This window comes from Vigna umbellata, chromosome 3 (assembly GCF_029865625.1).
Source record: "Vigna umbellata cultivar VRB3 chromosome 3, Vumbellata_1.0, whole genome shotgun sequence".
Taxonomy (NCBI): Eukaryota; Viridiplantae; Streptophyta; class Magnoliopsida; order Fabales; family Fabaceae; genus Vigna; species Vigna umbellata.
The window spans coordinates 30,540,621-30,564,544 of record NC_142167.1 but is presented as its reverse complement, the minus strand read 5'-3'; the positions used below and the strand labels follow the sequence as shown (position 1 = coordinate 30,564,544).

At 32.6% G+C, this 23,924-nt stretch overlaps 1 protein-coding gene across 1 annotated transcript; it reads left to right on the top strand.

Moving 5' to 3' along the window:
- Positions 1–983: 983 nt before the first annotated feature.
- LOC148202231 (alanine--glyoxylate aminotransferase 2 homolog 3, mitochondrial-like) lies at positions 984–6,887 on the top strand. The gene is made up of 9 exons (XM_088108274.1): positions 984–1,328; positions 1,462–1,692; positions 3,036–3,206; positions 4,348–4,491; positions 4,993–5,172; positions 5,714–5,939; positions 6,202–6,315; positions 6,395–6,481; positions 6,595–6,887. The coding sequence occupies exons 1-9, from the start codon at positions 1,086–1,088 to the stop codon at positions 6,636–6,638; spliced, it is 1,440 nt and encodes a 479-aa protein (XP_087964400.1). The 5' UTR covers positions 984–1,085; the 3' UTR covers positions 6,639–6,887.
- The last annotated feature ends 17,037 nt before the right edge of the window (positions 6,888–23,924 follow it).

The window sequence follows — 23,924 nt, the reverse complement described above, 5'->3', positions numbered from 1 at the left end:
TTCTTAGACATAATTTTGTAATTAACTTAATAGAGGTATATTAAGAAAAAAAATTGAGGCATTTTTTTCTCAAAAATAATTTTATAACTAATTTAATACTAAAAAAGTTAACTTTTTTTTATATATTTCAAGGTAATGTTTTACCCGTTTCACTCTTCAACCGGTGCTACTCTTATTCAAAGTCAACTCATTTTCCTATATCATTGAAATCAATAAAAACCATTAGGCAGTAATTTATACTCCATGTCACTTTTGCGAATATCTTTTATCTTTAATTACAAGAAAGAAAAATAAAAATAAAATATATAAAAGAAAGAAAATGTAGGAAAAGAAATAAGAAAAAGAATTAAAATACAACGAAATATATGTTTGTTCCTTTAAGGAGAAAATAACTTAAAAATAAAGACACATTTTCATTTTAAAAAATCATAAATAAATTGTTTAAAGTTAATTTTACCCCTACATTCATTATTGACAAATATATAATAGAGTAAAATTGAAAAACATCAACTTTTTTTACGTTTTTAGTTTTTTATGCTCATATTTAAGTGAAAATAAACTCTTATATCCAATTAAAAATAACATTTTATAAAAAGGAATTTTTTTTTCTTTTCATTTATCTGTATCAATTATTTTTACTTTGATTTTTCGTTGAAATAAAGGGCACCTGAGAAGAAATAGTTCAGTAAAGATCACAACATCTACATTCATGGGATCTTTTGCAGTACCAAATTTGGAACCTCTTTTGCGAGGATAAAACAACAACCAAGAAAGTGGGGTTAAATAAATAGTTAAACTAAATAGCATAAACATGATTACTTTATTTAATCGCACAATTTATCAATAAACAAAAACTTCCTGATTTTACCGCAGTGAATTCCGCAGCAATAACTCTCAGCCAATCACAATCTTCCATGTCATCAACCCTTCTGCGTTCCCTATATAACCCTCTGCCGTTGCTCCCTCGTCCCCTCAAATTCGCCTCTTCTCTCTCAACCCAATTTCTTTTTCTTCCAAACAACACTTTATAAAGGCCCGGTCGTGCATTCTCTGAGCGTCGCCGGAAAATCTCGCCGACGATAAATATGACGGGATCCCTTGCTGCAAGGCTCGTCTTTCGTCGAACGTCACCGGCTAGCCGATTCATCCCCCGCCGGGAGGTCTCCCTACCCGCGGCTGAAAAAACGAAAGACGCGATCGCACCGCCAAAGGAATTTCCGGCGTTCGACTACTCTCCCTTGGCATACTCTGGTCCCAACGGTGACGAGATCCTCGCGAAACGCAGGGAGTTTCTAAGCCCTTCGATCCTCCACTCATACAAAACTCCGGTGAGGACTCGCTGCTCCGGATCATCTCGTAAACCGTGTTCAATCCTGTTATTAATTTTTCCTTTACGCAAGTGTAACTAAACTAGATAACTAACTTGATAATTGGTGTGCGACCGTGTGTGGGAGGTTGCAGCTTAATGTGGTGGAGGGGAAGAGACAATATCTGTTCGATGATAAGGGAAGAAGGTACGTGGACGCGTTCGGAGGGATTGCTACGGTGTGCTGTGGGCATTGCCACCCCGATGTGGTCGCAGCCATCGTCGAACAAACAAAGCGCTTGCAGCACTCCACGGTTCTCTACCTGAACCACGCCATAGCAGATTTCGCTCAGGCTTTGGCTTCTAAGCTTCCCGGTAATCTTAAGGTGAATATCACGCTGATCTTAATCAAGCCATGATTTTCTAATTTTTCATTTTCTTAAAATACTGAAACTGCATTTTTCATTGATTTGTTACGAAAAATGTTCAGTTTCACCCGTCGACCAATGACTTGTTAATATCTTTTTAATAAATTACAATATATTTTACGTCAATAATATGGAAATAATTTACAGTAAATTTTGTAAAGTTCTCTTTGAATGTAATAATTACTTAAGATATAGTATCATTTAAATGTTCCGAGTAAGTCATAAAAAATATAAAGTAAGGTAATTCAAATACTGATACAGGTGTCATGACAACCAATTATTTAGTAATTACTACTCGTGACAATATTTGAACAATTAATCATATATTAACATTTTATGAAAAATATCATGAGTATGAATTTTTTTACCAATAGACTTGATTAAGAAGTATGCAACAGTAATAATAACATTTGTTGCCATAAGTTGCTAAGAAAAAATAAATATAAGATAAAAGCAGATAATACGGTAGGAAACTCATAATAAAATAAATAGCTATATTTTGATCATGTGATACAGCAAACATAGAATACGCCAAGTAATGCTAATAAAGTGTTTTATTTGCCAATTTCTATGGTAATATCATTGGGACTAGGTTGTGGAAGTGGGTTGGGTGATTTATATGATAATGACTTAAAATTTCGTGGCTTAAACATATTTTCTATATGTGTCTTGTCAAGCCAGACAAAACAAAAACTCTCGGTTATCTGTTACTTTAATGGAGAAAACTATTGTTTTATTTTTTTCTGGTTTAGGCAAAAAATAAAACATACAATTATTGCATCATTCAACTTCTTTCTTTTATCACCCATATTCTGTCTACTTTTGAAATATATATATATATATACGTGAGTATGTGATCCTCCTACGACAATTAAATTCTTTCATCAATTTCCCTCTTTATTTTAGTATTTCATTTCTTAGCTTAAAAAATAATACTTAAAATTAGGATAAGATTTGTATAATTAAGAGTTATTATCATCACGATGTTCTTATGTTAGTGTTAAACGCAATAGATTAATAGTTTAATAACTTAATTTAACTATATAATAACAATAATTGTTATAAAGATACGAAGAAAGGAGAGTGAACATATATACAAATAAGAATAAAGTAGAAAATAGACAATAGAAAATTTTAGTTTTCATAATTCTTATGCTTGTTTTATACAGAAATATAACGTTTTATAATTAATTAAATAATCACTTGTAAAACTCCTAATATTGTATTCAAACCCTTTTTTTTTTCTGGGTGTTTTTCTTTTCTTCGGATGTGAAAAATTAACTTGGCTATTTTATGTGCAGGTGGCGTTTTTTACAAATTCTGGAACGGAAGCCAACGAATTAGCGATTCTGATGGCAAGATTGTACACCGGCTCCCATGACATCATATCTCTAAGGAATTCTTACCACGGAAATGGTGGTGGAACAATGGGTGCCACAGCTCAAAGCATATGGAAATTTAATGTTATTCAGGTTTGTATTTCCTATCTTTTTCAGTTTTTTAAAACATACCCTTTTATCAATCAATCAATCTTCTGTTAACAAAATACCTTCTAGGTCATAGGTACACTTGGGAAGAAGTTGACCTATGTCTTGGAATGTACATTTCTAAATGAAAGAAAGGAAAAGATAACTTGTTTGTTTTTCTTGAATGTAATAATATTTTAAAACATAAAGCTACGTCGCCCTCTTACTATAAAAACAAAACTGTTATCTATTTTTATATTTTCCAAAACTCAACTCTCACAACTGTACTTTCACTAAACTATATGCATACGTATGTGATAGCAACGGCAACGGACTTTGCTCTCCCGGAAAACCGTTCATTATTGACAGGAATAATGATACTTGAAGGGAAAACATTTTTACATTCATTTAATATTATTTTTTATTATTATTCATTTTTTCTTTTCTTTTACAATTATAAAAATTCATTTTTATGATTATTTTACTCTCATAATATATCAAATGAATGTGTTGTATGTTATTATTATTACTCTGTAACATTTGGAAGACACTTACCTGTGGAAACTAGTTACGGATTACTACTAAAGTGCCGTGACGATGATTTCTAGTGATAACGAAAGCATGACCCCTTCACGCAAATTATATTAGAATTACGTGGTGTATTGTTCGTTCTCCACGAGAAGTATATATATATATATATATATATATATATATATATATATACCAAGAAATAATTTATTTCTTGCTATAGAAAAATAGTATCTTCTTGTTGCAAATTGCCATGTGACTTCACATGCAAATGCAATTCCCTCCAGGCTGGAGTGTTCTCCTTTTAATCTATGTTGTGTAGTTTTTTTAGTTTACTTAATTTGTTCCGTGTCACTTCAAACTTAGGATAAAATTTGATATACATAATGAATTGATATGATACTCTGTTCTGTTATTTCTTGTTTTAAAAGTAGAAAACTTTCATCCATTCACAATATGACAAGTTGCGGCTTCAAAAGTTACACATATTAGTGATTTATAGTATCAAAATTTTATATTAACAATTGATTGATTTTCTTTTTTAACTTTATGTAGTTCCGAAAAATACAAAGTAGTTTGCCTAACCTGTTTTGTTATTCTGATATTTGTCTGCCAACAGAGTGGTGTTCATCATGCAGTAAATCCAGACCCTTATAGAGGTATTTTTGGTTCTGATGGAGAGAAGTATGTAAGAGATGTTCAAGAAATCATCAATTTCGGAACTTCCGGAAATGTTGCAGCCTTCATATCTGAAGCTATTCAGGTATCTAGTTAAAGCACAGACGAGTCTTGGTATGAAACAATAACAATATTGACATTGCATGATATGTTTTCTTCAGGGCAAGTATTTTAGATTAGGTTTTTTCCCTTAATTTGTTCTTTCTAAAACATTTCGTTTATTTATTTCAAATTTGTTAAAAGAAAACAAATTAATATAAAATTTAAAAGAATTAGCTTACATAAATCATCTGTTTCATTTGTGTTGGTATAGTGAGACCTTCCTGCATTACATTCAATACTTATCATAAAGATACAAAATGCATTACATTCCTGCAATTCATGTAGATGTGCTAATTAACAGTGTTAAACATTATTTTCTATAATTTCTACCATATTTTCGAATATACTTTTTTGTTGTTAACTAGAATTGAAAACCACAAAGTTGTTGAGTCCATTTCTTATTCAATCAGTCTCTTTCATTGACTTTTATCTACAAATTTGGATAAACGAAGACATTTGTTGATGCTGCTGTTGTTAACGATAGGGAGTAGGGGGCATCGTTGAAATGGCTCCTGGTTACTTACCTGCTGCCTACGACATTGTTAGACGAGCTGGAGGTGTTTGTATTGCCGACGAAGTTCAGTGCGGGGTTGCTCGCACTGGTAGCCATTTCTGGGGGTTTGAGGCCCATGGTGTTGTACCTGACATAGTAACAATAGCAAAGGTAATTCAACTATTGTCTCCTTTACAATGTAAAAGATCTTGATTTAATATCTGTTCGTATTGGAAAATTTTCGAGCTTTATATATTTGTTAAGTTGTTATAAAACAATTTTCACAAGAACCAACATGGTGCAATACAGCTGGCAAATAATCTTAATCCTGTCTGTATGAACACGAGTTCGATTTCATGACTCGAGTGAATGGGAAGAGCTCTGTCTCTAAAATGAATCTAATTAATTTTAAGCATTAGACTTAGTGTATATCCAAACCGAAATCATTTTAAATAATTTTTATTTTTTAACATTCGAAACGTGAATTGGAGATTAGAAATCTGAAACCAACCACGCTATTTACACTCCCAGATGTAGAATTCCGGGGTTCATAACAAAAAATAACAGATTCTTACATTAGTCCTTGTTGATGCAAGTTACAACTACCAAAACATTATGATACTATTAACATAGAAACACTTAATTGTCTGTTTTACATGTGCTTCTTGCTCTTCACTGTTGGCTTGTTTCTGAATTTTTCTTTTTTGGGCAGAGCATCGGAAACGGCCTTCCTCTTGGTGCTGTCGTGACTACTCCTGAGATTGCGAAGGCCTTGACTCGCCGAAGTTACTTCAACACTTTCGGTGGGAATCCTGTCTGTACAGCTGCAGGATTGGCTGTTTTAAGAGTGATAGAGAAAGAGAAGCTTCAAGAAAATGCATTTGAAGTGGGTTCCTATTTGAAAGACAGGCTCAATACACTCAAGGACAAATATGAACGTAATCTTTCCTTACACCTCAATCCTTGTCCATTCTAGATTAGTGATCAAGCATAGATTCATTTTTAGTTGAGTTAAACGATGAATAGTGGAGGACCTTACTTAAGAAGCATATTCCTGTCACAAAAATAACCAGGAACTTTTCGTTCCCCTTCTACCAATTTTTTACGTGAGAAATTTCAATTATATGCTCTTTTATTGGACAATGCATGTATTACTTGTCATCTGGTTTTTGTTTCTAAACAAACTGTTTTCTTGTGCAGTAATTGGTGATGTGAGAGGACAAGGCATGTTGCTTGGAGTGGAACTTGTCACGGATCGCCAACTTAAAACACCAGCACCAACTGAAACACTGCACGCGATGGACCAAATGAAAGGTAAAATTTCAACGCCTCTGGTTCCAGCCATATTTTTCGGTTGAGTTACCTAATGTATAAACTCCTGCTGTTACCACAGAACTAGGAGTGCTAATTGGAAAGGGTGGCTACTATGGAAATGTATTCAGAATTACACCTCCCTTATGTTTCACCAAAGAAGATGCAGGTTGCTCTTAGCCTCAAACCCTCTCTTTCGTTAACATCAATTAACAGTACTACTAGTCTCTATTACTTACAGCGTCTGTGTTTTCGTTTTTGCTTTCATTTTTATTGGTACAGATTTCCTCGTGGACGCGATGGACTACACATTTTCCAGAATGTGAAGCTTAAAATATGATCCAAGTGTAAATAAATCTCTATTTTCTATCCTTTAAGTTAAAGTGTTCTGTATCAGAAAACGTTTGGTTCCATGATAGCACCACAAAATTCGCGTTTTTTATACGTGGAAATGTAGAGGTAACCAAGAGTTGTGGTGAGATTGAACGTCAAAATAACTGTTTCTCTGGAACCAAAAGCAAAAGTAGTAGACCATCGATCTATCTGGACTTTATAAAATGTATAAATTTTGCATGCGTGCTTATCCCATACTATCTCACTGTCATCCCAGGAAGTGGTTAAATACTTACGAATAATTTCAAAATGTCGGTTTAAATACATAGTTACATTAAATACTTATTGTTTTGCTTTCAATGACACAACTAAAACAATAATAGAAGGAGTTTAATTGAATATACAGTCTTCAAACAAAAGCGAAAGACTCTTTATAAACCACTACTTTGTAAAAATAATAATCTACAACTATCAAAAGGTATTTTTATGATGGTGCATTTTTTTATCATACATGTGATAATTTTACTAATCATCTCGTGTATGTTTTAAATTTTAATACTTGAAAAATGAGTAATAATTTGAACTTTTTGCTAAAGAAAAATACATTTGAAGCTTTGAAATGGGGATTTGAAAATTCATTATCTCTTGCAAGGGATTTTTAGAATATGATTTTTTTCCCATAAGTTTTAATATAATTATTAAGACCAGAGATGACAAGAAGAAAAAAAATACAAAGATTAATAAGCCTTTTCTTTTTTCTTTTGAAATAATTATTGAATTTCTTTTATATATAAGTTGAACACAAATTTGAGGTTGAATTTTTCTCATGAAAGGGAGTGTGATGAAAACTTCAAAAGGAGATCAAACATACTAGAATGTTTAGAAGAATAACTGGACACGAAAAACTTTATAATAAATGATGATTAAGGCAAAGATGGATGTGATAAAGAGGAAGTTAAAGGAAAATATTTTGGAATAGAAATATCTTTAACAAAAGATAACTGTTTTATGTTTTAAAATATGTTGGAACTCAACATTTTCTATAGTATTCCAACATAATTCATTCAAAAGAAATATTACTTCTAAAAGTTTTAAACATGTGTTAACATATTATACATTGTTAAAATGAGACTTTTTATAAGGATTCTATGATATTTTTGCAATGAAAGTTTTGTTAACATTATAAATGAGGACAATATAGAAAGTTTACACTCTCAATGTTAATAATATACATGACATAGTAATCCAAATATTTGATATACATTGATATTGATAGACCTATCATAAACTTACTATAATAGATATTCATAAACTTGTTATACTAAGTCACTTATAATCACAAGTATTCGTAGACCTGACATAATAAGTCTAATTTATATTTCTCATGTTTGTTTGACTGTTTAATTGTCTTTGTGCCATGAATTTTTGTTCTTTTTATGAAAACGAATTAGGATTTAAATATTTTCTTTTAGAGGTAGAAGTAAATACCTTTTTGTTGAATTATTTTTAGAGAAGTGGAAGATTGAAGAAGACTAGCGGAAGGCTTTCCAAGATTTTCTTATTCAACTAGCAGTTCCCTTACCCAATAAGAAGTATTTGATTCTCACCTAGCGAGAAGTCAACATATTCACCCAACAATTTGTTCAATGAGTGAAAAAAGTTTGTTTTGACAAAAACGAAATCATCACCTAGAAAAAACTACCTTCTAATAATTGTTTAAATGTTAAGTTGTAGACTAAAAGAGAAAGTTTTTGGAAGAGGTAAAATAAAGGCTTAATTACCTACTTAGTCCCCATGTTCGGAGGTAATTTGCTGTTTAGTACCCGGTTTTAAAAATGTAGACATTTGATACCTATGTTTTGAAGTTTGTATCAATTGAATCCTACCCACTTAGGTATCAAATGCCTACATTTTTAAAACCGGGTACTAAACAGTAAATTACCTCCGAACATGGGGACTAAGTAGGTAATTAAGCCTAAAATAAACTAGAGACTAAGGAAAGGAAGAGGTGATGAGAACTATATACCCCCTTCCATCTTCAATCTTACCACTCTCTTTTGCTAACTCCCTTATTCATTGGGGTTGGATGTAATGTATCTCAATTTGATGTAGTTCCCTTATTCATTGGGGTTGGATGTAATGTATCTCAGTTTGATGTAGTTTTATCTTTATAATATAAATCTCTTTCATAACTCTTGTAGTCTTTCCTTGTGTTTCATGTGCATGACTAATCATCTATTCTATTTATTGTATCTTAAATATTGAAAAATGGTTTACAACTTTGTTAAGTTGAACAACTTAGAGGTTTGACTTTAGACATGATTATTATCTCTTAGTCATTCTAAATACATATTATTAATCCAAATCTTATGTTAAAACAACTAAGGGATTAATATTTTCACATTGAAATTTATAACTTGTCTCTAAAGAACTAGAACTAGTGAATTTGTGGTGTGAATGTTTAGGCTATGTTAGAGGTATTTATATTTCCTATAGTCATTGCATTAGGTTGAGTTCATGAAATCCAATCACGATGAATCTTTTCTTCGATTGAGTTATATAAATTTAATATAATGGTTCTACATGCTTTAAATTTTGAATTATCACCATTTGCAGAATTTGAATGAAACAATATTTATTTCTAAATTATTAGTTGTAGGATTTGCTACACTTACTAATGAATTAACATAAACCATGGTAGTTAACACTAGTACAAAAAAACCTTTTTATAGCGACTTTCTATATCGATTATAATTTACTAGGTATCAAAAGTGACGCGATGACATAATTGTAAATAAAATAACATTATTTATAACAGTTGTAGCTATAACAAGTATGTAAAGTGGATGCGGTGATATTTTGTAATAAAGAAGAAAACTTTATATACTAGTTATAACTATAATCGGTATAGAAAGTGGATGTGGTGACACTTTTGTAATAAATAAGAAAATTTTTACACTGGTTCTAATTACAACTGTTAGCATAAAGCTGAAGAGCAAAAATTTTGATGATGTCTTAAAGTTAAATCTCAAGTGCTCTTATTGTAGGAAGATCTTCATGAAGACTTGTTTTTTATATTAAAGCTTTTGTAATTTAGTAGATTGATGTATATGATGTGGTTTATCTTTGATTCTATGTATCGTTTGCCTTAGGTTGCGTTAAATTTCATTTTGGATAAGAAAACCTCATTTTATACTCAAGATAATTAATTATCAACTTATAATAATTTATTATCATCAATTATGTCTCTTCATAATTATCACAAGCAATTATGAGAATTTTTAAGCAAGTTTTTTACCGTTGTGCATTCATTAAATACATAATCAATTACCATAATTGAATAATTGAGTATCACACATTCATTAGTTGACAACGAATTTTTGGAGGTATCCTTGAGTGAGATCTCTATAAATTATATTGAGACTCTCATTCTAAAATACGAAATACAAAACATACAAAAAAATGTATTTCAAAATTCTTATCTACAGGTTGCGGTGATAAGTGTTCTAGGGTTTGTTGAACCCTTGTATTGTGGCTTTGAGAACTTGACGTGTTGACATAGAGCGAGAACTTTCATAGGGAGTGTGATTGAGTGTTGTTGTTGTTGGCATAGAGCGAGAACTTCCATAACGAGTGTGATTGAATGTTGTTGTTGTTGTTGGCATAGAGCGAGAACTTTCACAAGGAGTGTGATTGAGTGTTGTTGTTGTTGCTGAGTTAAAAGCCTATCATCTTCGTGAAGCATTCGGAGGAGGTGTTCATCCTTTGTGAAGATTCAGAGGAGGTGTTTATCCCTTGTGGGTTACAGGGGAAGTGACTTTCATCTCTTGGGGGTAACAAGAGAGGTGTTCTAACCTTCAACTTGTTTATTTTCATTGTGATTGTAATAGTTTGTTGGTTTGTGCTAGTGAAGCGTTAATTCTCAGTTGAGATTAACAATTGGATGTAGGATCTGTTTGATCCAAACCAGGATAAAAATTACCTATGCAATTTTCTCTCTTCCTTACTCTTTTAATTTGTTTAAATTGTTTTAAGGAATTTATATTTATGTGAGAAAATTATTAAAAGAACGATTTGTGATAAGAAACCAATTCACCCCCCTTTTGGTTTGTTGAATGCATTAACCATTCCGCTACGTCGCTCTGACAATAACCAGTATGAAAAGTTGACGCAGTGGCATAAGTGTAATAAACAAAAAAAAATTATACAAGTTTTAATTATAATCGGTATAGAAAGCAGTTTCCAGTTCTCTTCTCCTTTTTGTGATCTCTTATGCAATGGTTGTTGGAGATCTGCAAACTCTTCATTAATGAGTGGTGGCGCCACAAAGATATGTGATTGTGGCCGTGTATGATGCATGTTGAATTGGTTTTAGAAGTGAACATTTGTGTGCATCTCGTGTGGCCAATCCAATTTTAATTGGTGCATTCTAATTAAGAAAATTTTGAATGCATGACCTAACTCTAACAATTGATACCAAAATCCCCAATCTCCTCGACTTAACCGCTAGCACAACCAATTTCTTCTTCCCTATCCTCACAGTGGTAAGCGATAGTGGTTTGTGTTGGAGGCGTGCGACATTGGATCTGTGGCGACAGCTCAGGCACGACATATGGTGCTGACGTGTTGGTGAAGGAGTGGCAATGGTTTATGATAACACCAATGGTGGTTTGTGACAGCTTCACGGAGGTTTCTCTCTTTCGTAGTAGTGATGACAACGTTTTGGCGTCGTTTTCCTAGATTGCAAGGAACTTATGTTTTTTGGTCTGGTTTTGTTTTTTCAGGTGACGCACACAGTGGTGTTCATAGTTGCTCGTAGTTTCAGATATGCAATGGAGATAGGCATAATTTGCAACTACATGTGCTTTTTGCATATTTGAAGTTTGATCAATGTTGTGATAGAGATGTTCATGTTTGTTGGCGCACGATTCAATGGTGGTGTTTTGTGGTGACATACCTTCAAAATTTCCTTCCTCGATGAGACAAGAAAGAGGTCCGATAATTTTTGCTAGTGGGAAATTTTTCTATACTGGTGGTTATACCTTTAATCGGTATAAAAAGTGACATTACTTTGTATTTTTATTTTGAAGAGTTTTTTCAATTAGTAAATTAATAATGCACTTATCCTTCGTATATCACTCAAGCTGATGTGTTTTAAGAAATTCCTTCTCTTTATAGTTTTGTAATTTTCTCTTTTTGTTTCTGTATGGTTGAATGAGTTATATTCATGAGTATTATTGACTTCTTTAATCCAAATCATTCAAAGAGTTAATAGATCTTTAAAGTTCTAAGAAATCTCTCATCACTTACATTCTTGTAGTATTTTTCATTAGTTAATATGAGATAATTTCTAAAAATTAACAAATACATAAATTATTTTAACATATAAAAAATCATTTCATTTTCTCTTCTTCTACATTACTTCTAGAAGAAAATTATTCAAGACCTAATCTACAATACTAACCTAATATTTTAGGTTAATATGAGATTTAATTTAGCTTCAACTTACATTCTTTATGCATTTTTAGTTAAATAGATACTAAATGCTATTCTAATAAATTATGCGAGTATTAAAAACGGTATTAATTGTCTCTTTTAAATTAGTTGTGACTTAAAATATGATCTATCCTAAAGTTTATCATTTTGTAAAAGAAACACTTTGAAGTTTATAGCTAACTTTTCTTCAATTGTCCAAAATTTATCTAAAAAAGTCAACCGTTACTTAGGGTGCCTTTAGTGAGTCTAATTTAGACCAAGAGGAAGGTGTAAAATTATCTAACTTGAACTCGATTTCATAAGTATATTATGAATTATTGTTTCCTCCATCTATTTTTCTAAAACTTATGCATCTTTAAAGAAAACTTTTAAGAGGAAAATTTGAGCTTTGAATGAATCAAAGTGAACTTTGAAAAGAATATATGAATGCAAGCAATTAAAAAAAGGTTTTCTATAAATAAAACAATATATTTATAAATAATATTAGAAAGTTAAAGATGAAACTGAAAGAGATGAATTTCCTAAATGAACAACTTTTAGAAGTTGAACGACTTAACAATGATGAAAAATGTCAAAGACTGTAGAAAACTAAACAAATTATTGTGGTATAATAGCAAAGTTTAATTAGTTTGTCAAGAAATGGAATATATGTTGAAAATTTGGTAAAAGAAGACATCAATATAGGCAATAACCCAAAAATAATACATCCAAAACCAAGAAAATTAACAAAAGATGACCAAAAAAAATATGGGTACTTAAAAAGAAAAATAATTCTTATTCTAAATCTTTTTAATCATTACATTAATATAGTTGCCACAATGTTTGGATAATAGATCCTTAAAACATATAATGGACAAGAATGGTGTGTTCTTGTCCTTGAATACGATATATGGAGACCTTTAGAGGAAACAAAAGATGGAAAGATCATAGAAGTAAGAATAATGGTTGATTACCACATTCGAGATATTGTCTATTGTAGAACTCAAAATTGTATTACGATTTTATCCTTAAAAGATGTCTTAGAGGGTTAAGAGGGACAATGTATTTAAATTGTCATTGGTTTTGATTCCTAATTGATTTGGGATTATTGGACATATTGGGACACGTCCATCAATTAAGCTCTAAGAAGAAAGAGGATTCATCTTTGGAATCAGTTGTTCATTCTCCTTAAATGAGGGTTATGGGACCAAGGGTTTATATTCTCTTGGAGAATGGGGGTTTGTGTTTGAGAACTCACTTTTGTCATAGACGAGATCAATGTTCCAATCTCAAGTGCATTGAGATAACATTATTATGGTCAATTACCATATTTGAGGATTATTAGCTTTGGAGTTTAAACGGTCAAAACAAATGTGTATTTAAATTGTCATTAATATCGACTTAAATTGTTATTGACTTTCACTTATAAGTAATGTAGAACTATAAGACATATTGCAACACTTCACAGATCAAGGTTTAGAGAGAATTGTTGAATATTTTTGCAAGAATACCAGTAGTCAATTGTAGTATAATGATTTTTAAGTGAAAGTATCAATCCCACGAGGAACAACTTCAATGAAATAGATAATTTTATCTCAAACAACATATATACAAGGATATTTGAGAAATCAATTTCATAGCCCTTACAAGACAACTTTTGCATTCCAAACTACAGATTCAAAATCAGAAGCAAATGGTGAAACCAATTATCAAATAAAAGGATAAAAGTGCAGCAAGTTTTTCAAGACAGTCAATTGTAAGGACCATTGATTCTAATGAAGGAAATTCTCTCTTGAATCTTACAAGGATGTGTTTCTCTCATTTTTCACTGAAATTGAAAAAATTAAAATTGTCAATCATTTTCAATCAAACCACACACAATCAAAATTTATCTCAAGGTCTTTTAAGGATTGTAATGAGACTGAGCTTCCAAGAATTATGGTTTTTCAAGATAACAAAAGCACAACTTTAGAAAAGAGAGCATAACTACACTTTAAACCCACTTCCACTTCTACTCTTAATTCATCACATCTCATGCCTCAAAATCCAATGCTTCTTTTTCATTCATTATTCACTCCTTCTTTTTCTTCTTTCCTTTCTTTCTTTCAAAATTTATTTTTCTTCTTTCCCTCTCTTGTTTTTTTTCTTTTTTTTAATAGATACATTTCTATATAATACTAAGGAGTGAATTATAGTACAAAATACTTAGCCCCTTTCTTTTCTAAGTATAATTCCACCAACCAATTCCCATTTTAAAGTTGAATAAAATGCACCTATGCTTTCTATCCCTAAAGTGTACAAAGGGAAAGGATACTAATTCAAGTTAAGGTTACGGTGCATAATTTATAGCAATTAGGCTCAAATGGGCTATCACAAAAGGATGATTAATCCTAGGTTGGATGTTTGGCACTAGGTTATTTAAATTCAACAAAACTGCCTTGATCATTTCCATGCTTCAAGTGTGATGTTATCCAAATGAAAACTCAAGCAATATCAACACGATAGTAAAAAGTGGAAATTCTCAAACTGTTTAAGAATTCACATACTTATTGGGTTTTTTGGTTTCTTTCCTTGGTATATCAATTGTTGTTACAATTGATTGTCTTAACCAATTATCCAGCACACAAACCTAAACCCATTTAATTACGGATTCAACAAAAATTTTCCTTTTTTATGTGCCAAAATTGAGTTCATTGAATGTTAAAATTTGCCTTGTTTTGGCCAAATTGTGAAATTTCAATTTGAGAGTTTGATTTTTTTTTGGATGTTGTGAAACTTCTTGGAATGACAAATAACTAGTTGAGGAATAGATTGATATGTGTCTCTAGATTAATTAGACTGAATTAATTATGCAGAAAACTGAAACACAAGTTTTGCTAATTTTTGCTTAGGCGAAAGAAGATTCGTTTGGATGAGAATTGAATTTCAAATTCCAGTGTTCAATAGAACATTTTCACTTAAGTTAAAACTAAGTTATCTGGGCGAGATTTAGGCTAAAACTTGGGGTGCCCACTGGAAAATTTTTGCTTACGCGAAACTTTTCTCTCCTGGGCGAAAATGTCCTGCAACTAAGGTTGATCCACTGGAGCTTTTTCACTTAGGCTAAACATGGGTCACCTAGGCGAAACCCTTTAAAACTGTTGTCTCGTCAATCTAGCTTGAGAATAAAAATTTAGCTTAGAGAAGTTTAGGGGTTGTCCTTGTTCTAGCCATTTTCCTACGAAGAAAAAAATAACCCATTAAATGTATCCCAAGTTAGTTGCTTTAATTCAAGTAGTCATTTCTAAAGGTCCATGTCATCACATGTACAAATACAATGTGTGTATTTCATCAAATGGTGTGTGCATTTCATCAACTAAGTTAGGCATTTCATCGAACCGTTCATGTGCACTTTCATAAATCAAATTTTCATGAATTAATCCATGCACAAACAATCTACACTAGTCAGTTATACCAACAACTCACATTTAAACATTCACAACAATTCATGGACAACAACAACCCGCATGGGTACTAACTACCTTAGGGTTCCACTAAACATACAGAGAAAAACCCCAAATTTGTTCTGTGAAAATGGAAGTTAGTGAAGTAGAACTTACCTTCAAGGGAAATTAACAAAGGGAGGAAGGGATTGGTGAATTAATTGAGCGTCATTGGACCAAGAAACTAGCGCCCTATAATTTGAGGAAAGAAAGCACTGTGTTGGAAAGAAAGTGGTTATGAACCAGTCCTTCTTTTTTGGAGTTTTAACACAGGGTCTTGTGGTCTCACTTAAGCTAAAAAAATTCAATTAAGCTAGATTGACAAGGCAATAGTTTTAAAAGGTTTCACCCAAGTGACCCAAGTTTTGCCTAAGCGAAAAAGCTCTAGTGGGTTAACCTTAGTTGCAGGACATTTTCGCCCATGCGAGAAAAGTTTATGTTAGAGCAGCTACAGCGGAATGGTTAGAGTGAAATAACAAACCAAGAGGGGGGGTGAATTGGTTTTTAATAATAATGTGTGCCTTTTAAAATTTCTACTCAATTTAACTTACCAAGCAAATATTAACGATAAATAAAAGAGTAAGGTTGAGAGAAATTTGCACAGAAAAATTTCCCCTTGTGTTGATCTTACCAATCCTACATCAAGTCGCTTATCTCAAATCAAGATAAACAGTTCACTGCTCACAAAACAATTACAATAAAAAAGAAACAATTACCACAAGAGGTGAACTTGCACCTCCTTTAAGTCTTCACAAAGGATGAAACACCTCCTTTGAATACTTCACGAAGGATGACTTTCTCTTCCAAGCACTTCCCTAGATGCACCAAGGATGAACCAACTATTTCTCTGTCATCGTAGTAACACTTCAACAGCTCCATAGACAACAATTTCTTTAGATGAGAACGATCACACGATTCTCAATGATTTATGAGTACTAGAGCACAAGAGAAGAGTTGTTGTTGATGGAAAATGAGAGACTATTTATATACTCAAGCAAATACTCTTTCGTTCTTCATTTCCAGCATTTAATGCTTTTAATCAATTAATATTATTGTTAATCGATTAAGACGAGTAAAACAACTAGTTTTAACGGCTAGAAAACTCCAACGGTCACCTTTAATCGATTAATTCACATTTTAATCGATTAGCTAATTGATTAAAGCAAGTTTTAATCGATTATTACAGAGTCAGTTGAAGTTTTTCAGCTCCAATCAAAGTAATCCATTATCACTATATTTAATCGATTAATACGGTACGTTTTTTACTCTAAACATCAAATTTGAAAAATGAAATTACATGGAACCAAAAACTACTAGGAATCTAAGTCCTAAACACTTAATTACAATTATTACAAAAGCTTTTTATAATAATACAAGTCTTCAAATGATCTTCTTGAAACTTGATATTTCTTGACTTGATTTGGACATCAGCAAAACTTCATCTTCATCATTTTGCTAACAGTTTCGCCTTTCGTGTAGGCGAAAATGTTCTAATGGGCACCCCAAGTTTTAGCCTAAATCTCGCTCAAGCAACTTAGTTTTAGCTTAAGCGAAAATGTTCCAATGAGCACTGTTGTTTAGAATTCAATTATCGCCTAGGCGAGTCTTCGTTCGCCTAAGCAAAAATATCAGGAAAACTTGTGTTTCAGTTTTTTGCATATCTCGTCTAGGCGAGAAGGTTTAGCTTAGGTGAAAATAATGCATTTTTTGCCAGTTTTGAAAAAAATTCAACTTTTACTCACCCAATTCATGATGAATTCAGCCTAATTAATCCAGAGACACATATCAATCTATTCCTCAACCAATTATCTATCATTCCAAGAAGTTTCACATCATCAAATGGAAATTCAAACTCTCAAATTGAAATTTCACAATTTGGCCAAAACAAGGCACTTTTTAACATTCAGTGAACTCAATTTTGGCACCAAAACTTATTATCATGCATGACACATATTTTGGTTAAAAGAAACACTTAAGCATGCATAGTTTTCCCCCATCGAGACATTTAAATGTTAAAACTCATCCTTTTACATACAAACACGTAATATATACACAAACACAATTAACACACAAGATAAAATTAAAATGCGAAAACATAATTAAACACTAGGTTGCCTCCCAGGAAGCGTTTGTTTAATGCACGAGTCTAACGCCTGTACCATTACAGTTCGTCCAATTGGATGATTGTGGCAAGTCTATCAACGTCACCATCAAAGTAGGGCTTCAATCTTTGCCCATTTACAACCCAACTTCTTTTGGATTTAGGATCCTCTAACTCAATAGCTCCATAAAGTTTGACAACCTTGACAAGAAACAGTCTTGACCACTTTAAGTCTTGACCACTTTAATTTGAGTTTTCCAGGAAATAACCTTAACCTGGAATTGAACAGTACCACTGATTGGCTTGGGTAGAATTCTCTCTTGAGAAATTTCTTGTCATGATAAGCTTTCATCCTTTCCTTCTAAAGCTTAGAGGATTCATAAGCACTAAGTCTCATTTCTTTCAATTCCTGCAACTGTAATCTTCTTTTCTCCCCTGGTGCCTTTGAATCAAAATTTAGAAATTTCAAGGCCTAGAATGCCTTGTACTCCAACTCGACTGGTAAGTGACATGACTTAGCATATACCAACTAAAATGGGGATAAACCATTAGGAGACTTATAAGCAGTTCTGTACGCCCACAGTGCGTCATCCAACTTCATTGACAATTCCTTTCTTGAAGATGTCACAGTTTTCTCTAGGATACGCCCATAGTCCTTATTTGACACCTATTCTTGTCCATTGGTATGTGGATGATAAGGTGATGCAATTTTATGTTGAACTCCATAATGCTCCAAACATTTTTTAAGTTGAGAATTGCAAAAGTGTGAACCTCCATCACTAATCAACACTTTTAGGGAACCAAACCTGTAGAAGATATTTCTCTTGAGAAATTTGATTACTGCTTTGGCATCAGCCTTACAAGTTGTCGCTGCTTCAACCCATTTTGTCACATAATCAACTACAACCAAAATATATTCATTGGAGAAAGAAGATGGTAGTGGTCCTACAAAATCGATTCCCCAACAATCAAAATCTTCTACTTCCAAAATAATATTCAGAGGCATTTCATGTCTTTTTGAGATTCCCCCTATTCTTTGACAACTATTGCATTGCTGAACATATTTATGTGCATCCTTGAACAAGGTAGGCCAATAAAAACCATATTGGAGGATTTTTGTAGTTGTCCTCTCTCCATTAAAATGTCCACCATGGGGAGAATTGTGACAATGCCACAAAATACTTTTAGCTTCTTCATTAGACACACCTTCTTAATAGTTGATCAATTCCAATTTTGAATAAATAAGGATCATCCCACACATATTGTTGTGCATCTCTCAAGAATTTATTCTTTTGTTGCCAATTAAAATCATCAGGTATGACCCCTACAGCTTTGAAATTAGTCATGTCAGCAAACCATGGCCTTTCTTGCACCATCATTAGTTTGTCATCAGGAAACTCATCCTGCACCTCTGATTTAGTATTTACCAATCGAGACAGATGGTTAGCTACAAAATTTTCATTTTACTTTTTGTCTTTAATTACCAAACGAAGGGATAGAAAGATCAAACGCTGAGTTTTTATACTGGTTCGGCCAAGCCTACATCTAGTGTCCTTCCAACCACACGAAGTCAATGCACTATAATGATCAATGTTTTTATAACAAGACTTTTACAGTGACCTAAAACTATTGTTTTGCCACACAATTAAAAGTTCAACATAAGTGCTTGTGGTTTTCCTTCTATAAAACATCATACATGCATTCACCAATAAAATCAATTATATAGCACAGTGAAATGCAATGTATCAACACAATCATGTTCTTAATGCTTTAAACAGATTTACACATTGATTAAAACATATAGCATGTAAGCAATAGAACATGTAACACATAAACATCACGTGTGTTATAAATTATGTTGTCATCATAAAATATCAGAAGCTTTGAGATTGTAGGTTCAGCTAAACAAGTGCTCCCCTATCAACAATCTCAACAATCTCCCCCTTTTTTGATGATGCACAACCATGATTAATAAACAACCATATTGTACAAACCAAATCATATCATGTCAAAATGTATCAGAGCAAACGATCAAAATGTATCAGAGCAAACGTTGAAATATCTCATTTTGATTCAAAGCAAAAAATATTAGTTCATATCAGAGCAAACAAAATCAGAGCAATTCTCTAGCATTCTCCCCCTTTGTGCATTAGCAAAAAGGGTATGCTTGATGATATTGATATGCTGATAAACAGTTAGTCAGAGATGCATCAGTAAATCAAATTAATCAAACAAAGATGCTCCCCTTGTCACAGATAATCACATGATAAAGATATAATCTCAACCTAAAGTGTATGCATGTGAAATAATCTAAGATCCTATGCAATGCTCCCCCTGCCATTATGCATGTTTTATAATCAAAATCCAAATGCATAATGAAGTTTTCACAGAACATTTCATAGCATGTATAAGCATGTGACAGTATTGTATCATATATGAAATTATGCAAACACATCATTGAAGCATAAATACATTATCAATTAACAATCTCAATAAGATCTCAAGTAATTTCAATCAATTATTGAACAGAGATATATTGAAAAGAAAAAGGTTAACAACATATAGAAAAGATAACAAAATTCAAAATCTTGAATTTTTAACCCCTCTTAACCCCTCTTAAATAGTAATTGATTGATCCACTATTGCAATCGACTTCATTGTTTTTCATTTGAGTTGTATCTCCAGTAGTTCATCCAGAAGCAATGTTCCTACAAAACCTTTCAAGATCTTTTCCAGATCAAGCATTTTAGAATCATTGTAATGCAAGAATTATTATAGGTGAGAAATGAATATGCAAAAGTATTAATGTAAAAGTAAACAACAGCATAATCACTTTCATCCAACATAGAATAAACTTCAATCATATATGAACAAATACAATTTTAAAGTCAATATTGATCGAATTAAACTTGAAAATATGATTTCATTGATTTTATACTGGAATTACAATCAGATAGACCAGAATAAGTGTCTTATAAAGCCTACTACAATAGAAACACTCAAACCTCAAACAAACAAGCAACACACATGACACTAGACTGTAAACACAAGACCCTATTCTGTTTCAGATGACTCCACATAATTTTCTTCACTAGTCTCACCATCTTTATCTATTGATTCTTTTGTTGATGTAGAACTTTCCACATAATTCTCTATAATTTCATCCATCTTCTCATTCATTTTCATAAGAGATTTCTTCATCAAGTTAGCTCTTTTTTGGAAACCTTCTCAAATCTATTTGCCACAAACTTTTCAAATTCAGACATAGGAGATGGTAATATTTGTTTACTGTCGGAATCATGTAACTCATCTTGATTCTTGGTTGAGTCCTATTCATTATTAAAAATTCGTCCTAGAGCAGTTTTCTTCAAACCAATACATGTTAGAGCCGCCTTTCCAATTTGATTGGCTTTGTTGCATGTGACTTTGGTTTCACTAGTGAGATTAATGTAACTAAGAGACAATATTTTGCTTATGAACACATCATAAGGTAAATCACACCAGTAATTGATAGTGACATCAGTAATATGCCACTTTAAGATAGCTACCCAATTTGTTAGTATTCGGAACATTACAGCATTTAGCAAATATAGATCATCTGAAGTCAATTTTTCATAATTAGATCTTCAAGGTAACAAAACATGACAAATGATAAAAGCAATTATTTTCTCTTCTTTGTCTAGCCATGATGGCAACCCCTTTAGGGACTTCCCATCCAAAGAAGTATCAACTAAAACTAAGACTAAAGAAAGGGCAGTAGAATAAAGATTGCTAAAGCTCTTTCCTTATCTAAGTCTTAGATAGATTCTCTTTAACTAATTCCATTTACATTGTTTTGTAGAACATTAATAAGGTTGGAAGAATCCTAGGAAGCTTACCAAGCAAGGGAGTACAAAGGAAATAAGTAAAGCCGTAAAGTCTTTCCTCTTTGGAGCACACTTTCCACGTTTTCCATGAGAAGTACATATAGCCGTGAATCTTCTTTCTTTGGAGCACATTTAACATAATTTCCATGTGGAACACATGCCAACCATGAAGCACATTTACCACATGGAACACACCAGCCGTGAGCTTATTCACTTGCACACGTTTTCAACATTTACCACATGGAACACATGGCCACCTATGGAAGCAGCTCCTGCACATTTCACTTTGCTTCATGCACATTATAATTTGCAACTTTCCTTACACGTACTCAAGCTTCTCTTCATCTATAAAAGAGAGCTTGATCCAATGTAAAACTTAACTTGAGTTTGATAATGAAATGTTGCTGAAATCCAGCCATTCTCTCAAGTTCATTGCTTAAAGTTGTTTTAGCTTGTCTGCCTCTAGCTCCCTTCCCCGTTGGAAGGCCCTCTGAGTTAGAACTCTACCTCACACGCACATCCAAACACTGTCACACATTCTGACAAACACCTTGCATGCGTCGAACACCTTCAAACCATTCTTCATTCCGCTGCGTCATTCTGTCCAAGGAGTCGCTCCAGTCTTGAACGTGGAGGCTGATTCCATCATTTGGCATCCACAACCAGTCGTCCACGATGCCACTGCAAGAGCCAGTTGTCCACGCTGCCACTACAAGAGCTAAGTTGCTCGTTCCTTCAATTTCTCCATTTGTGTATTATGTTGTTCTCATTTATCATTGTTTCATTGTTTTCCAGTTTCGATTTCGTGTTTTCTGTGGATGTTTGATTCCATTCACTACTCCATAGCATTAAATCATCATTTTAATCGGTGCACTTTGTTTGTTTGAGTCAAAGTCCATCGTTAATTTTTTTTTTCCAATTTTGTCTCAGTCATGTTCTTTATATGCAGTTTTACTTTTGTCATTAGGTTTTGAATTTGTTCTACCTTTGCATTTTTTATTTTTGATTGTGTCCAATGCATTTGCTAGCTATATGTTGATCATATAAAGCAATGGCATCATGTTCAGCTTTGATCAGTTGAGCTACTAGTTGTGCAAACTTTGTTTCCAGTTGCAAAACTACACCAAAATTCATTTCTGGTTTGATATGGTGCAAACTGTTTCTAACCAGATTTTGTGCCTCTGAACCTTGGTGCAAGTTTATTTGAAGTTTCTAAAATGTAAGTTGTATCAACTCAGATTAACCGCTACTTTGTGAAAATCAAAATTGAGTTGATTCAAATTTCAATAAAACAGTGGTCACAATTTTCCAAAGTTTGTCCAGATTTTCTATGTCTAAAGCTTTGTATAAGTTTGTTTAATGTTTGTAAACATGTCTCAAATGATAGCACCTCATGTTAATCCCAGAAATGCAAATTCAGTGTTTGAGTTGCTCCAAAATCTGAATTCCAAAATTGTCACAAGTTTTAAATCAAGTGTTTGCACCGTGCTTGTTGTCCTTGTTTGAGTTTAGGCCCTTTAAATTCTTCTAGCTCATACTAGATCTAGTCATTTAGGACATTCTTCTGCTTTGATTGAACCAGCCAGCTTTGCATCCATTACATTTTTCAATTCTAATGCAGTTTGCTTCACTTTTCTGCATTTTGTAAGCAATTGCTACTGTGATTTTCAGATTTTGTGTGCTTCTGTGGTGTTTGAACGCTTGTGCACATACAATTGACCATTTCAAACTTGTTCTTACTTTTCATATGGTCATTTTTGAACCTATCCGAAAATACACCAGCCAAACCACCAAATTTTGTTTAACTTGGAAGTCAACCATTGAAAAACTGATATGGACTTTGCTTTGGTTGTTTAAGTGTTTCAACATATTACATTTGATGATACAAACTTGTTTGAAGTTTCATTTGAACATTTGAATCACTGTTGTTCATTTTCCCCACTGCAATTACCATTTTTTGTCACATTTCTCATTCTGGTGCAATTTAGTGCATTTATTCTGCATAATTAACAATTGCCACTGTCAATTGCTGCATTCATTTGTTTATATGCATTCTGAACAATTGAGCAAGTGTATTTTGTCATTTGAAACTTGTGTGCAGTGTTCAAATGGTCATTAAGAAGCCTATATGCAGAATTCCCTATAAACCACCACATTTTGCTGCATTTTTTGCTACAACTGCTGTGATTTGATGAATATGATTGTTTTAGTGCATTCTTACCATTAGTGCAGGTTTATTTTGTCATTTGGAACCTGTATGCACTGTTCATTTCCTCATTTTTCAGTTCATATGCAAAATCACTTCCTAGACCATCCATTTTGCCTAAAATTGGAAGTGCACTAGTGACATTTTGT

What these genes read in the sequence shown, in the direction of transcription:
- LOC148202231 (XM_088108274.1), top strand. Translation starts at nt 1,086, where the DNA reads ATGACGGGATCCCTTGCTGCAAGGCTCGTCTTTCGTCGAACGTCACCG. An exon ending in TCCACTCATACAAAACTCCG is followed by an intron (nt 1,329 to 1,461) that starts GTGAGGACTCGC and finishes GGGAGGTTGCAG; the next exon opens with CTTAATGTGGTGGAGGGGAA. An exon ending in TTTCACCAAAGAAGATGCAG is followed by an intron (nt 6,482 to 6,594) that starts GTTGCTCTTAGC and finishes TTATTGGTACAG; the next exon opens with ATTTCCTCGTGGACGCGATG.